Source organism: Loxodonta africana, chromosome 5 (assembly GCF_030014295.1).
Source record: "Loxodonta africana isolate mLoxAfr1 chromosome 5, mLoxAfr1.hap2, whole genome shotgun sequence".
NCBI classification, from domain to species: domain Eukaryota; kingdom Metazoa; phylum Chordata; class Mammalia; order Proboscidea; family Elephantidae; genus Loxodonta; species Loxodonta africana.
In genome coordinates this window covers 38,535,286-38,550,927 of record NC_087346.1, presented here as the reverse complement: position 1 = coordinate 38,550,927, position 15,642 = coordinate 38,535,286, and the positions used below count along the sequence as shown (strand labels likewise).

General features: G+C 40.0%; 1 protein-coding gene across 1 annotated transcript in view; it reads left to right on the top strand.

Moving 5' to 3' along the window:
• The window catches only part of EGF (epidermal growth factor), a 142,995-nt gene extending 129,896 nt beyond the window's left edge, over nt 1-13,099 (top strand). The window contains 2 exon segments of the mRNA XM_064285443.1: nt 2,198-2,312; nt 12,804-13,099. Of these exon segments, the coding sequence (XP_064141513.1) occupies nt 2,198-2,312; nt 12,804-13,040 (352 nt within the window). The 3' untranslated portion in view covers nt 13,041-13,099.
• The last annotated feature ends 2,543 nt before the right edge of the window (nt 13,100-15,642 follow it).

Here is a 15,642-nt window from a genome sequence, read left to right as displayed (position 1 = left end):
AGCTTCCTTACTGCCCTTCCTGAAGTGCCTAGATAGTGCCGTCCGACGGAGGGTTGCACTCCTAGAGAGAATTAAATGGTCAATCTACCCCTTGATAGCAGTGCTCTGTTTTGAAACCTTAAGGCTGGCTGGTGTGCTTCTCTGCCATGTTTTCTTCATTGCCTTCTCTTAAGTGGCTGCTTGTGTACATACATTATGTGCCTGTCTCTCTACGTCTAGAGTCTGCTGCTTCGAAAATAGGGCCCTCACCTTAATGCTAGGTCACCCCCCACTCTGTAAATAGCACCATGCCTTGCATTGACTTAATGCTTAATGTCTGTCAAATAAAAGTGTTCTGTCGAGTCGATTCTGACTCATAGTGACCCTATAGGACAGAGTAGAACTGCCCCAGTTTCCTAGGCTGAAACCTTTATGGGAATATATCGCCCATGAAGCGGCTGATGTGTTCAGACCTTTCAATTAGCCACTGAGCACTTAACCACTGTGCCATCACGGCTCCTGTCAAATAAATATGTATTTTTAAAAACTGGATTTGGAGGCAGGCAACTCCTGTGAGACATAGTTTTACCTGGGGTCTTCCACTCTTCCAGTTCTTGCCTCTAATTCTTTATGAGTAGAACATTGCAGAGGGCCAGTAGGAGAAGCCTAGGGTGTGGTGTCATTATGACCCATTTCCTGTATTGTCCTTGGTAGCTGTGTGTCTTGGGTGAGTCACTGGCATCTCTGAGCCCCGCTGGCTCCAGTCGTAAAAAGGGGCTAAAGTAGTCGGCCTCCACAGGGTTGCTGTGGTATTATTCCTATACACAACCCCCACAAAGGAAATGAAAGTTTCATTAAGATATTGACATCATTATTGTTTTTCCTTTACTATATCCTCAGCATCTAGGACATTGCCTGGGATATAGTTAGTACTCAGTAGGTATCTTTTGAATGAATGAATGCATAACTACCCCTCACAACCTCACACAAGCTTGGAAAGAGTAAAAGGTCTTCTGGAAACCATTTTGAGTCCTGCAGAAAAGAATGCCATAAAACCTCAAAATTATACTCCTAATTATGTTAATATTTCTTCTCTCCCATACACTTTAAGTACCGAAATTTCAGCAGCAAAAAAAGTTGCCCCCGACCATCACTGGGTGGGCTGTTGTATTTATTTATTTTTTTAAATTGTACTTTAGATGAAGGTTTACAGAGCACACTAGTTTCTCATTAAACAATTAATATACATATTGTTTTGTGACATTGGTTGGCAACACCAAGACATGTCAACACTCTCTCCTTCTTGACCTTGGGTTTCCCATTACCAACTTCCCTGTCCCCTCCTGCCTTCTTGTTCTTGTCCCTGCGCTGGTGTGCCCATTTAGCCTCGTTTTGTTTTATGGGCCTGTCTAATCTTTGGCTGAAGGGTGAACCTCAGGAGTAACCAGTACTGAGCTAAAAGAGTGTCCAAGGGCCATACTCTCGGGGTTTCTCTGGTCTCTGTCAGGCCAGTAAGTCTGGTCTTTTTTTTTTTAGTTAGAATTTTGTTCTACCTTTTTCTCCAGCTCTGTCGGGGACTCTCTATTGTGATCCCTGTCAGAGAAGTCAGTGGTGGTAGCCGGGCACCATCTAGTTGAACTGAACTCAGTCTGGTGGAGGCTGTGGTAGTTATGGTCCATTAGTCCTGTAGACTAATCTTTCCCTTGTGTCTTTGGTTTTCTTCATTCTGCCTCGCTTCAGACAGGGTGAGACCAGTGGAGTATCTTAGATGGTTGCTTACAAGCTTTTAAGATCACAGATGCTACTTTGCCAAAGCAGAATGTAGAACATTTTCTTTTTAAACTATGTTATGCCAATTGAACTAGATATTCCCTGAGACCATGATCCCCACAGCCCTCAGCCCAGTAATTTGGCCTCTCAGGGAGTTTGGATATGTCATGGAGCTTCCATGACCTTGCCTTGAACAAGTGCTGGCTCCCTTAGTATCGTGTATTGTTTTACCCTTCACCAAAATTGCCACTTGTTTATTGTCTATTTAGTGTTTCCTCCTCACCACCACTCCTCCATTCCTTCATAACCATCCAAGATTTTTTCTTTTTGTGTATAAATCTTTTCATGAGTTTTGTGATTGACTTATTTCACTTCTGGGCTGGGTGCTTTTTTGTTGTTGTTTACTTGTTTGGTTTTGAGATTTTCTCAAATTTTGCCTTTATTGCAGGAATCAGAAGTTGCTATCAAAAAATCCAAAGAATCCATATGAAGAGTCGAGCAGAGATGTGAGCAGTAGCAAGCCTACTGATGGAGAGGCTGGAATGTCTTCCCCCCAACTTTGGGTAATGCAACCAAAGCAGATGAAGCAAAGAATTGGCTTGCTATTAATCCCAGTTCCTTTGTCTTCATTTTCCACTGAGTTCAGAGAGACCAGAATCTGTTATAGCTTCTGGCTGGTGTTAATGTGAACCAATGCTACATCCATTGGGGAGGCTTTGTGTCAGGGAAGTGGGGGTGAGGAGTTAGAGCATAGAGAGGGAATAAGAAAGGGTAAAAATAGTACCATAATTTAATGGCACAAGAAATTTATGGAATCTTTTTTTTTTTTCCTAACATGTAGCTTCTTCCTAGAACCTAGATTTTTATGTGTTATATGAATTTTCCCCAATATTTAAGTGGTCCTCTTCCAACAGATTTTTTAAAAACCCAAGATTATGTTCCTAATATTCTTAGTGTTTCTTCTTTCCCATACATTATAATTCCAATTTCAAAGCAGCAAAATAGTTGTTAGATTTAGAAAATAAAAATTCAGGATGCCCAATTAAATTCATGCTTATACCAGAAGTTCAAATTTAAATTCAAATTTAACTGAGTGTCCTGTATTTTATCTGGTAACCCTATATGTTTTCTAAAAAGTTTAGTGTATTGGGAAGTTCGAGATGCTTCCTTAGATTACCCACTTCAGTAATTGATCTTGAAACACTAGAGGGCAGACTCGGGACAGGCATGGGAAAGCTGGACAAAGAATAAGGAAGCTAGAAGGAGAATCGAGGCATTTGATTGTGGTGTTGGCAAAGAATAGTGAATATACCACAGACTTTCAGAAGAATGAACAAATCTGTCTGGGAGGAAGTACAGCCAGAATGCTTTTTAGAAGCAAGGATGGCGAGACTTCACCTTGCTTACTTTGGACATGTCATCAGGAAAAACTAATTGTTAGAAAAGTAAATCATGTTTGGTAAAGGGTCAGTGCAGATGAGGAAAAACCCCCCATGAGATGGATTAACACGGTGGCTCAAACATACCAAAGATGGTGAGGATGCCGTAGGACCAGGCAACATTTCGTTCTGTTATACAGATGGTTGGAGCCAACTGGACAGCAACTAACAACAAGCTTTCTTGAAAATATTAAGGAAATTTCCATTTCCAGAAGCCTGTCAGAGATAGCTTGGCTGGTTTAGTGTTTGCCGTTGGTATTATTTGTGGTATACATTGTCTAAGAGTCTGAAATATAACGAAGGTCCATTGGAGATGGAAGCCTGTTGGCAAATAGGAAAGAGCTATTAGGAAGTGATTATGGATAAGTAAAGGCAGTGTTTGACGTCCTTCCATTTTCTCCATTCCCAAGTTTCCATCTCACCTTGCATTGCTTTCCTGTAGCTGTGCTGCTGACTAACAGTTGATCATCTCTCCCTGCTTGTCATAGGCTTTTAGAGTATACTTATTTTTTGTGTTGAACTTGAATATTAAACTAAAATAAGAAATGTGAGTTCTAGTTTTATTCTCCCACTAATTGTCTGTCTAATCTTCAGCAAGTCACTCAACCTTTGCAGAACTCTGCTTCTTCTTCAGTACAACAAGGTGTTTGGATTAGATGATCTCTAAAAAATAAAAAATACTAAAGATCCCTGTATATCACCTGTCTGTCAGTTTGTTGTACTGTGAGGGCTTACGTGTTGCTATGATGCTAGAAGCTATGGTACTGATATTTCAGATACCAACAAGGTCACCAGGATGGGCAGGTTTCAGTGGGGCTTCCAGACTGAGAAAGACTAGGAAGAAGGACCTGGCAGTGTACTTCTGAAAAAATTGGCCAGTGAAAATCTTATCAATAGCAGCAGAACATTGTCTGATATAGCGCTGGAAGATGAGCTCCACAAGTTGGAAGGCACTCAAAATATGACTGGGGAGGAGTTCCCTCCTCAAAGTAGAGTCAACCATAATGATGTGGATGGAGTCAAGCTTATGGGACCTTCATTTGCTGATGTGGTATGACTTAAAATGAGAAGAAACAGCTGCAAACATCCATTAATAATCAGAGGGTGGAATTTATGAAGTATGAATCTGGGAAAATTGGAAATCATTAAAAATGAAATGGAACACATAAAGATCAATATCCTCGGTGTTAGTGAACTGAAATGGACTGGTATTGGCCATTTTGAATTGGAAAATCATATGGTTTACTATGCCGGGAATGAGAAATTAAAGAGCCATCACATTCATTGTCAAAAAGAACATTTCAAGATCTGTCTTGAAGTTCAACACTGTCAGTGATATGACAATAGCCATACACCTACAAGAAAGACAGTTAACACAACTATTTTCAAATTTATGCACCAACCACAAATGCCAAAGATTAATAAATTGAGGATTTTTACCAGCTTCTGTAGTCTGAAATTGATCAAACATGCAATCAAGATGTACTGATAGTTACTGGTGACTGGAATGCAAAACCTGGAAACAAAGAAGGATCAGTAGTTGGAAAATATGGCCTTGGTGATAGAAACTACGCTGGAGATTGCATGATTGAATTTTGTAAGAGTAATGACTTGGAAACCCTGGTAGTATAGTGGTTAAGAGCTACGGCTGCTAACCAAAAGGTTGGCAGTTCAAATCCACCAGGCACTCCTTGGAAACCCTATGGAGCAGTTCTACTCCGTCCTATAGGGTCACTATGAGTCAGAATCGACTCGACGGCAATGGGTTTTTTAATGACTTCATTGCAAATACCTTTTTTCAATAACATAAAATGTGACTATACACGTGAACCTCACTGGATGGAATACACAGGAATCAAAGTGGCTACATCTGTGGAAAGAGAAGCTCAATATGATCAGTCAGAACAAGACCAGGGACCAAATACAGAACAGACCATCAATTGCCAATATGCAAGTTCAAGTTGAAGCTGAAGAAAATTAAAACAAGTCCATGAGAACCAAAGTCTGATTTCGAATATATCCCACCTGAACTTAGAGGCCATCTCAGGAATAGATTTGACACATTGGACACTAGTGACTGCAGACTAGATGAGCTGCGGGATAACATCAAGGACGTCATACATGAAGAAAGCAAAAGGTCCTGAAAAAGACAGGAAAAAAAGAAAAGACCAGAGTGGATGTCAGTGGAGACTCTGAAACTTACTCTTGAACTAAATCAAATGGAAGAAATGATGAAATAAAAGTCCTGAACAGGTTTCAAAGGGCAACTCAGGAAGAAAAAAGTAAAGTATTATAATGAAATGTGCAAAGGCCTGGAGTTAGAAAACCAAAGGAGAAGAACACACTTGGCATTTCTCAAGCTGAAAGAACTGAAGAAAAAATTCGGGCCTCAAGTTGCAACATCGAAGGATTCTGTGGGCAAAATATTGAATAACACAGGAAGCATCAAAAGAAGGTGGAAGGAATACAGAGCCACTGGTACCATTTCAGAAGGTAGCGTATGATCAAGAACCGATGGTATTGAAGGAAGAAGTCCAAGCTGCACTGAAGGCATTGGCAAAAAACAAGGTTCCAGGAATTGACAGAATGCCAATGGAGATGTTTCAGTAAACGGATACAGCACTAGAGGTACTCACTTGTCTCTGCCAAAAATTTGGAAGACAGCTACCTGGCCCGTAGACTGAAAGAGATCCATATTTGTGCCCATTCCAAAGAAAGGTGATCCAATAAAAAAAAAAAAAACCAAACCCATTGCCGTCGAGTTGATGCCGACTCATAGCGACCCTACAGGACAGAGTAGAACTGCCCCATAGAGTTTGAAGGAGCGCCTGGTAGATTCGAACTGCTGACCTTTTGGGTAGCAGCCATAGCACTTAACCACTAGGCCACCAGGGTTTCCAATAGACTGTGGCAATTATCAAACAGTATCATTAATATCATACCCAAGTAAAATTTAAAAAAATTTTTATTGTGTTTTAGCTGTAATTTTACAGTACAAGTTAATTTCTCATGCAAAAATTTATACACAAATTGTTTTGTGACATTGGTTGCAATCCCCACAATATGTCAGCACTCTCCCTCTTTCCCTTAACACCCTGGATTTCCTGTGTCCACTCGTCCCGGTTACATGCAAGTAAAATTTTGCTGAAGATAATTAAAAAGTGATTGCAACAGTACATCGAAAGGGAACTGCCATAAGTCAAGCCAGATTCAGAAGAGGATGTGGAACTAGAGACATCATTGCTGATGTCAGATGGCACTTGGCTGAAAGCAGAGAATACCAGAAAGATGTTTACCTGTGTCTTATTGACTATGCAAATGCATTCGCCTGTGTGGATCATAACAAATTATGGATATTGCTAAGAATGGGAATTCCAGAACACTTAATTATGCTCATGAGGAGTCTGTACATAGACTAAGAGGCAGTCGTTCAAAAAGTACAAGGGGATTCTGTCTGGTTTAAACTCAGGGAAGTTGTGTGTCAGGGTTGTATCCTTTCACCATACTTATTCCATCTGCATGTTTCAGCAAATAATCTGAAAAACTGGATTATATGAAGAAGAACACTGCATCAGGATTGGACGACTTATTAACAACCTGAAATATGCAGATGACACAACCTTGCTTGCTGAAAGTGAAGAGGACTTGAAGCACTTACTAATGAAGATCAAAGATCACAGCCTTCAGTGTGGATTGCACCTCAACATAAAGAAAACAAATATCCTCACAACTGGACCAATAAGCACCATCATGATAAATGGAGAAAAGATTGAAGTTGTCAAGGATTTCATTTTACTGGGATCCACAATCAATGCCCATGGAAGCATCAGTCAAGAAATCAAATGACGTGTTGGGAAAATCTGCTGCAAAAAACCTCTTTAAAGTGTTGAAAAGCAAAGATGTCACCTTGAGGGCTAAAGTTCGCCTGACCCGGCCATGGTATTTTTAATTGCCTCACATGCATTCCAAAGCTGGACAATGAATAAGGAGGACCGAAGAAGAATTGATGCCTTTGAATTACGGTGTTTGCAAAGAATATAGACTATACCATGGACTGCCAGAAGAACAAACAAATCTGTCTTGGAAGAAATACAGCCAGAGTGCTCCTTGTAAGAGAGTATGGTGAGACTTTGTTTCATGTACTTTGGACATGTTATCAGGAGGGACCAGTCACTGGAGAAGAACATCATGCTTGCTAAGGTAGAGGGTCAGCAAAAAAGAGAAAGACCCTTAACAAGATGGATTGACACAGTGGCTGCAACCATGGGGTCAAACATAGCCATAATGGTAAGGACGGTGCAAGATCGGGTGGTGTTTCATTCTGTTGTGCATAGGGTCTCTCTGAGTCAGAACCAGCTCAAAAACAAGATCCCTGTGTCTCTATAGATTTCTTAAGTGTGTGTTTCTGGATGGATTTAGTTATAGACTGTCTTCAGTTCTTTGAAGCATTGTGGGCTTTAAATTCCCAGGTTGTACTTGTCAGTCTGGGGAGTCCCTGGGTGGTGCAAACGGTCAAGTGCTCTACTATTAGCGGAAAGTTGGTGGTTTGAACCCACCCAGAGGCTCTTAGGAGACAGGCCTGGCAATCTGCTTCTGAAAGGTCACAACCTTGAAAACTCTATGAAGCAGTTCTACTCTGCACATCTGGAGTCACCATGAGTTGGAATCGACTTGATGACAATGAAGAACAACACTTGTCATTCTATATGGTACTTCATTCAGGTTTGGGGCAGCAAGTTTAATTCATCTTATTTAAATTATGGAAGAGAAGGAGAAACACAATCTATGTTTGTGGTGTTTTAAAAAATCACTGTCATGAGCAGCTTGGTGGCTTAGGGCTGTGTTAGGAGGCCTGGGGCTGCTGACTGTAGTCCTTCCCAGCAGTCATAAATGTCCCCGACACCAACTGCTGCTGCACGTATCAGTGGGAATGGGAAACAGCAAAGCACCCAAACTAGGAGAGGCAGCAGAAACAAATCTGGTTCCATTAGCTGCCTTCCCCATCTCAGCTCAGAACTCTGGGTTCTGTGTTCTTCTGGCCAAGAGGCACAAGGTTGGAAAATTTGTAATACAGAGGGCTGGTTCCTGACTTGAGCCAGAAATAATGGATCTGCCCCCTTGAAGAGTGGGTCGTGTATTGACTTTGCAATCTGTTGCTTCAGGGAGACCATTAATAAAGAGGAGGTGACAGTTAATTAGTGTGGTGGAAAATAAGAAAATGAAAACACATGTCTGTGGGATTCGCTCTTCCATTACCTACATTTATTTCCCTTCTTTCTAATCAGCTCCACTCCTTAACCCTTCCTACACTTTCCTTAAAGAGAACCATGGACAAAGAAATGCTTGTTTTCTACTCCCTTTTTCTCGTGGTACACAGTATTTCTGAGGAGGACCTATTTCTGAACCCATGGAGCGTAATCAGCAGAAGCCTTGGAGCCAGTCCCTCTTCAAGGCTACTCATGGGCGGGGGGCGGGGCTGCACCACACTCTACATCCTTCATTCTTAAGCAAGGGAACATGTATTCTCTTTCCTTCTGTCAGTCATCTATTTTATTATCTAATCTATTTATTTAGTTTGAGTGCAAGCAACTCTGGTCAGCCTACACTGCAGGTTCCCAATCAAGTTTGGGCAATATAAATAATAAGAGAAGTAATCATTTTATTGACTGAAGAGAAATTTTGCTGCTTTCTTAGCCTGCCTTTTAAAATATTGGTTCCCAAGCTGTTCAACAGTAAAGGTCCTTTGTAACATTAAAACATTTTGTGGGTCCCTGCAAAACAGTAGTTACACTATTAAACCAAAAAACCAAACCTGTTGCCATCCAGTCGATTTCAACTTATAGTGACCCTAAAGAACACTGTTGTTGTTGTGTGCCATCGAGTCGATTCCGACTCACAGCGACCCTATAGGACAGAGTAGAACTGACCCATAGAGTTCTAGGACACTATTAGTACCCATTTAATCAGAACTCAGTGACATATTTAAGTAAATTTTATTAACCATATATATGTTGTTGTTAGGTGCTGTAGGGTCAGTTCCAACGCATAGCGACCCCATATACAATAGAACGAAATACTGCCTGGTCCTGTGCCATCCTCATGATTGTTGTTATGCTTGAGCCCATTGTTGCAGCCACTGTGTCAATGCATCTTGTTCAGGGTCTTCCTCTTTTTCACTGGCCCTCTACTTTACCAAGCATGATGGTCTTCTCCAGGGACTGGTCCCTCGTGATAACATGCCAAAGTATGTGAGACGTAGTCTCACCATCCTCCCTTCTAAGGAGCATTCTGGCTGTGCTTCTTCCAAGACAGATCTGTTGATTCTTTTGGCAGTCCATGGTATTTTCAACATTTGTCACCAGCACCATAACTCAAAGATGTCAATTCTTCTTCCGTCTTCTGTATTCATTGCCCAGCTTTTGCATGGATATGAAGCTATTGAAAACACCATGGCTTGGCCCAGGCACACCTTAGTCCTTAAAGTGACATCTTTACTTTTTAACACTTTAAGCATCTATATATATGGTTAATAAAATTGAGTTAATAAAAAATTTATGTGTTTATACACACACACACACACACACACACACGTATATATATGTATAACCAATTGCTGTTGAATCAGGTCTGACTCATGGTGACTCCGTGTGTGTCGAAGTGGAACTGTGCTCCATAGGGTTTTCAATGGCTGGTATTTTGGAAGTAGATCATCAGGCCTTTCTTTCAAGGTGCGTCTGGGTGGACTCACATCTCCAACCTTTTGGTTGGTAGCCAAGAGCATTAACCATTCTCATCGCCCAGGGACTCCATCTATATATACGAAAAGTTGCGACACATACATATATGACTTATGCTACTTGTCTGGCCGATAGGCACTGTGTAAAATACTTATGGATTCTTTGATTGCTTATAGTAAAACAGTAATGCCAGGGATCTATGGCCCCAAAGCTGGGATTCCAAAATTAGAATAGATTCTTCAGTAAAGGTATTGGTAGTACCTAGTTGTTGTAATGGAGAGGTACATAAGATCCTAATTGAAAACTGAATCTTTCATTTGCCAGAGAGATAAATTTGGTAGGACCTTTTCTTCCAGCTTGCATCTTACACAGGATGAAAATAATGAAGCCATGGACTTGATTTAATGTTGAGATAATTTGTGGATTATGACAATATCCTCTTTCTCCCTTCTGTTCTCTGCAGTTTGTGATTTTAAAGGAACACCAAGACCTCAAGTGTGGGAGTCAACCTGTGGCCCTGAAGGATGTTCAGACAGCAGATGTTGGTCAGCTTTCTTCCCTGGCACCTGGTAAATGGCTACCTTTATCTGGGTCCTGAATGTTTTCCAGTGAAAAGTCTCATCTAACCACTGAAAAAACAAACCAGTTGCTTTTGAGTCAGCCCCGATTCATGGTGATCCCATGTGTGTCAGAGTAGAACTGTACTCCACCGGGTTTTCAGTAGCTGATTTTTTGGAAGTAGATCACCAGGCTTTTCTTCTGGGGCACCTCTGGGTACACTTACTTCTCTTATCAACTGAGCAGGTTAACCATTTGTACCACCCAGGGGCTCCTAACCACAGAAACAAGAAGTTAAATTGTATAATCTGTGTGAGCAGCTGGGCTGTATTGGAATGACATGGAGCTTAAAGAAATTAATTTGGACTGGATTTTTATCTTCTGGGAGGTCACCATGTTTACTCAAAACTCTGGCTGCTTAGCAGTCTACTAGATCAATTTGAGCATGCACACAATGAGTGATTACTTGTTTTGAATTAGGGTGGGTTCTGAGGTCCTTCTTGAGGTTTGGGATCTATACCGGTAGCTGTAGATATAAAAAAATATATATATATTTATATATATATATATTTTTTTTATATACCGGTAGCTGTAAATATAGCTACAGCTAAATTGGAAATGGCTGAAAAGAAAACATGTTCCATGTTCCACTAAGAAGGGTTCCTGTGAATTTAAGTTGATCTGGAGGTTGTCCTGGGGATTTGGAAGTATTCAAGTCTTATCAGGGGCTAGACTCAGCCAGACGCCCGACAGTCTGTGAAGTCCAGCCAAGCAAGCCACTGTGGGGGAAGGGCCATACAGTCTACATAGGTTCTCAGGCTGTTCTGGAACTCAATCTGCTTCTGGTAGAGACAGAGTCAGATAACCTTTGACATAATACTTCTGCCAAGAGTTTTATTATGATAAACCTCTTGGGCTTAGGTTTCTGATATTCTGCTTTAGAACCCAGAGGACGTTGTTGAACATGGTTTTGTATCATAAGCCTTTAGAGAGGTTGGGAGAAACACTGAGCCAATAAAAACAGTACCTCCGCTAATGAAAGGGGCTTCAGCTCCACTTATATTTTCTGATATTTGCCCTTCAATAAATAAGCTTATTACCATACCCTCCTCCTTAGCTTTCTTGGTATAGAGAACATAGGCTTCTTGTTTTAGAAGATTCACTCTAAATTCCTCTCTCGCACGTATGTTCCCACATAACTCACGTAAATAATGAATTCAGTAGAACTTTATTGTCTAATTTGAGGAAGTTCCTGGATACTAAGGTACACATTAAGAATTGAATATTAAAACTACAATAAATATTACAGTTTTTTTTATATGCACTGGTACCACTGTTGTTGCATGGATAATTAAAAAATTCAGCATTTTCAAAATTTGCATTTTTTTTGTTATTATTGGTAGCACTATTAAAAAGCAGTGTAAAAATGTTGGAATGTCTTGTTATATACTACTGTTCCTTGAGGAACTAAACACACATAATTATTTCTTGTAAATGTAATTCATTATATATGTATATATATATACACACACACATATACATATATACACATGTATATATGGAGCCCTGGTGGTCCAGTGGTTAAGTGTTACAGCTGCTAACCAAAAGCTTGGCAGTTTGAATTCACCAGCCACTCCCTGGAAACCCTATGGGGCAGTTCTACTCTGTCCAATAGGGTTGCTATGAGTTGGAATTGACTCAACGGCAACAGTTTTGGTTTGGTTGTGTTAATATGGGTGATCACATTGCCAGTCATGTCTTGCTGTCTCATAAATGCCTTCAGTGAAAGTGGAGATAGAGATGGGGATGGGAGGTTGGAATGAGATCTGAGAATGAGATAAATGATCATGAGATAAAAGAGCATGTTAAAGAGCCGTGAGATAAAAGATTGTCTTTGAGCCAATTCCTCCTCAGCTCCTGAAAAATCATCTAAAACATAGGCTGTACTAGCAGTAGGTATGTAGAATCATCTTCATTGACCTCAGTAAGCATTGAATGGTGCAGGTTAGGTACAGACTTCCATGCTAATACAAGTGTGCATAAATTGTGAGGCCAGTTCTCAAGTCATTTATGGCCCAGACGGAGAGAGGCCATATACAGAGAAAGCTAAAGAAAAATATCAAGAAGCAAATTCCTTTGAATCATCTCAACCTACCAAGACTTTTTAATTTTTAAAAATTGGGTCCTGAATGGTTTGAGAATAGGTTGATTTTGTGTCTCATCTTTCAGGCCTATTCTCTAACCATCACTATTAGGTTCTCTCTTTTGCTGGGCATTGTGAAGCATGTGAATACTGAAATTTCTTTTTTCTTTTGTATAGGGTCAGTGCAACCAACTCCATACAGGCAGGGGCCTCGGGTTCATGGAATGAACACAGAGCAAAGCTGCTGGATTCCATCATCAAGTAATAATACCTCTGGTCCCCAGGGAATGGAGAAGAACCTTCATCTACCGTCCTATGTGGCGCGACCCATTGCTGTGGGGGCTGAGAAGCTCCACTCTTCTCCTGTCAGCTAAGCCATTATGGCAACAAAGGGGTCCCAATCCACCATGCTAGATCCATCATGATAAATGGAGCCGACTCAGTGAAAAACCAGAATTAAATGAGAAGTCAAGAAGAACTGGGCCAATGGATAGTATTTTTCCTTTCCAAAAAAAAAAAAAAAAAAGTAGAGGGAAAATACAGATTCTGGCTCCACAGATATCTCTACAGCTAACCCTGGAGAAAAGTATGTAGCTGTGCTTTTGTTTCTTCCTTCAAGAAGCCCCACTGCAGATTTTCAAATAATAGTAACCTGCAGAATCACTAGGTAACTTGTTAAAAACCAAAACTGAGACAGTGGTGATTTGTAAACTCTGTCGTCTTCAATCATCAAATCTACAGATAAATTTTTGCCCGCTGCTGCCCTAGAAGGAATCTGGGGTTAAAGCAGGCAAGCACACAGGTTTGGTCAGTTATAATTTCTTTTATCTGCACAGAGCATTTAGAGTATTAAAATCACCGTTAGGATTTTTTGCAGGCTTTTTGCTTATCATTGGTGTTTTCCATGCCGGTAATTTTGCAGAACCAATTGTAATAAATTAATGAAAAATGTCATAACTTAGAACTTTATTTCTTGAGAATTAGGTGGTCTATTTTTTTCTACTTTAAAATCTGTGAATGAAAACATTTAATTTTTAAAATATTACCCAAGAGACTGCAATGTTTTTCAGTGATTACTCTTCCTCGCAGAATTTTTTTTCCAATGAAAATGGTCACTTCTCCCTTTGTGTGTTTGCACAGAACCTTTTACTTATTTTTAAATGTGAGATTGTAAGCAAATTACCTGATCGATTTTCATTATGGACAGCAATCAATTTCTTCTAATTATTTAAATAAAATCACCATGAAACAAACATTTTATTGTCCATCTGGTGAAGTAGTTAATTTTAATCTAAGAGAGTATTAGAGTTGAATCAAAATTAATTGTCAAGCTTGCTATTGTTTGAAATTTATCTCTTTAATTTTATAAGGTAAAAATCCACGTAGCGTTCTAAGTAAACATGTATCTTGAAACAAAGGAATTATTACTACAGATAACACCACCTGATACAATAACTTTGGATTTGGGGGGACTTTTTCAGTTTATTGCATTAGCTATTCTTATCTTTTCTTATCTTTATCTTTCTTTTGTCTTCCATTCCTTGGACTTTGGTTATACCAAAAGTCAGGATAAAAAAAAATTGAACACACCTCTTCAAGTGGATAAAATCAAACCAAACCTGTTGCCATTGAGTCAATGACTCATAGTGACCCTATAGGACAGAGTAGAACTACCCCATAGGGTTTCCGAGGCTGTAGTCTTTGCAGAAGCTCACTGCCACAACTTTCTCTTGTGGAGTAGCTCATAGGTTTGAACCATTGACCTTTTGGTTAGCAGGGGAGGGCTAAACCATGTGCCACCAGGGCTCCTTCTTCAAGCAGATGGTTTTTTAGAAATTTTAGTCACCATTTGGTGGTGGGGAGAATAATTTGAGGTTTGTGGATATTGACTGATTGATTCAGCAGGACCCCCTTCCTCATTTAATTTTGATTTTTCTGCTTTCAGTTTTGCTTTAATTGACAGTTGATAACCTGGACGAGGGGAAGACTCATCTTTTATTTTTGATTAGTGAACTAACCTCAGAAAAACAGCTTTTTCTGTTTCTAAATGTAATGTCTCTTTTTTCAAAAATGAGCAATTTTTAAATGTTAAGGGTTTGGTTTATATTTCTGTATGTTAGCCCTCCTTTCACTTAAGATCTCAACAATAACCAAAGAAATGGCATGAGACCACTATACCCCATATCACACCATTATCCTTGAATCAGAAAATCCCTATTTCCTCTGAAGTTTTCCATGAACCTGACACCTCAGAAACTGAGACTGTCTTAAACCCTTGACCAGGTAGGTCCTGCCAGATTGCTGTCAGATTAAAGAAAAAAACATGCTTTGGGTTATTCAGTGAACAGTCACACTGAAGAAATAATCTTCCTTCCTTCTCCACGTCTCTACCAGAAATGTTCTCCTTTCTTTAAAAATCTAGGTTTAAAAAAGAACATTTTTCATCTATTTAATTTGCATTTTTCCAGGCTGAATATATTTATTTCCTAAATGTCGAAGTCACATTATGCATATCATGCCTGATGCAATCTGAACACGTGTGTCCCCTAATACATATAATATGAGAGTTCCATACTCTTTTCTAGACACCTAAAATCAGTTGCCGTCAAGTCCATTCTGACTCACGGCGCCCCTATGTCTGTCAAAGTAGAACTATGCTCCATAGAGTTTTCGAAGGCTGATTTTTTGGAAGTAGATTGCCAGGCTTTTCTTCCGAGGCACCTCTGGGTAGACTCAAACCTCCAACCTTCTGGTTTGCCACCGAGCACATTGACCATTTGCACCAACCAGGGACTCCTCTAGGCACCTAATGAAGGCTAAATACACTGTAATCTTCTGAGACCATATGATTCTAATCCCACCTGTTCGTTCTGATTTCCAACTGGCGTCCTTCCATATAAATAAATGCTTATTGTGTAATAACTGAAAATGTGACAAAAGCATTAAGTAACAAAGTCCCCCTACCCTAAAAAGCCCAAACAAAAATGTTAGGTGAAAGGGCAAACATCCAGTTGAG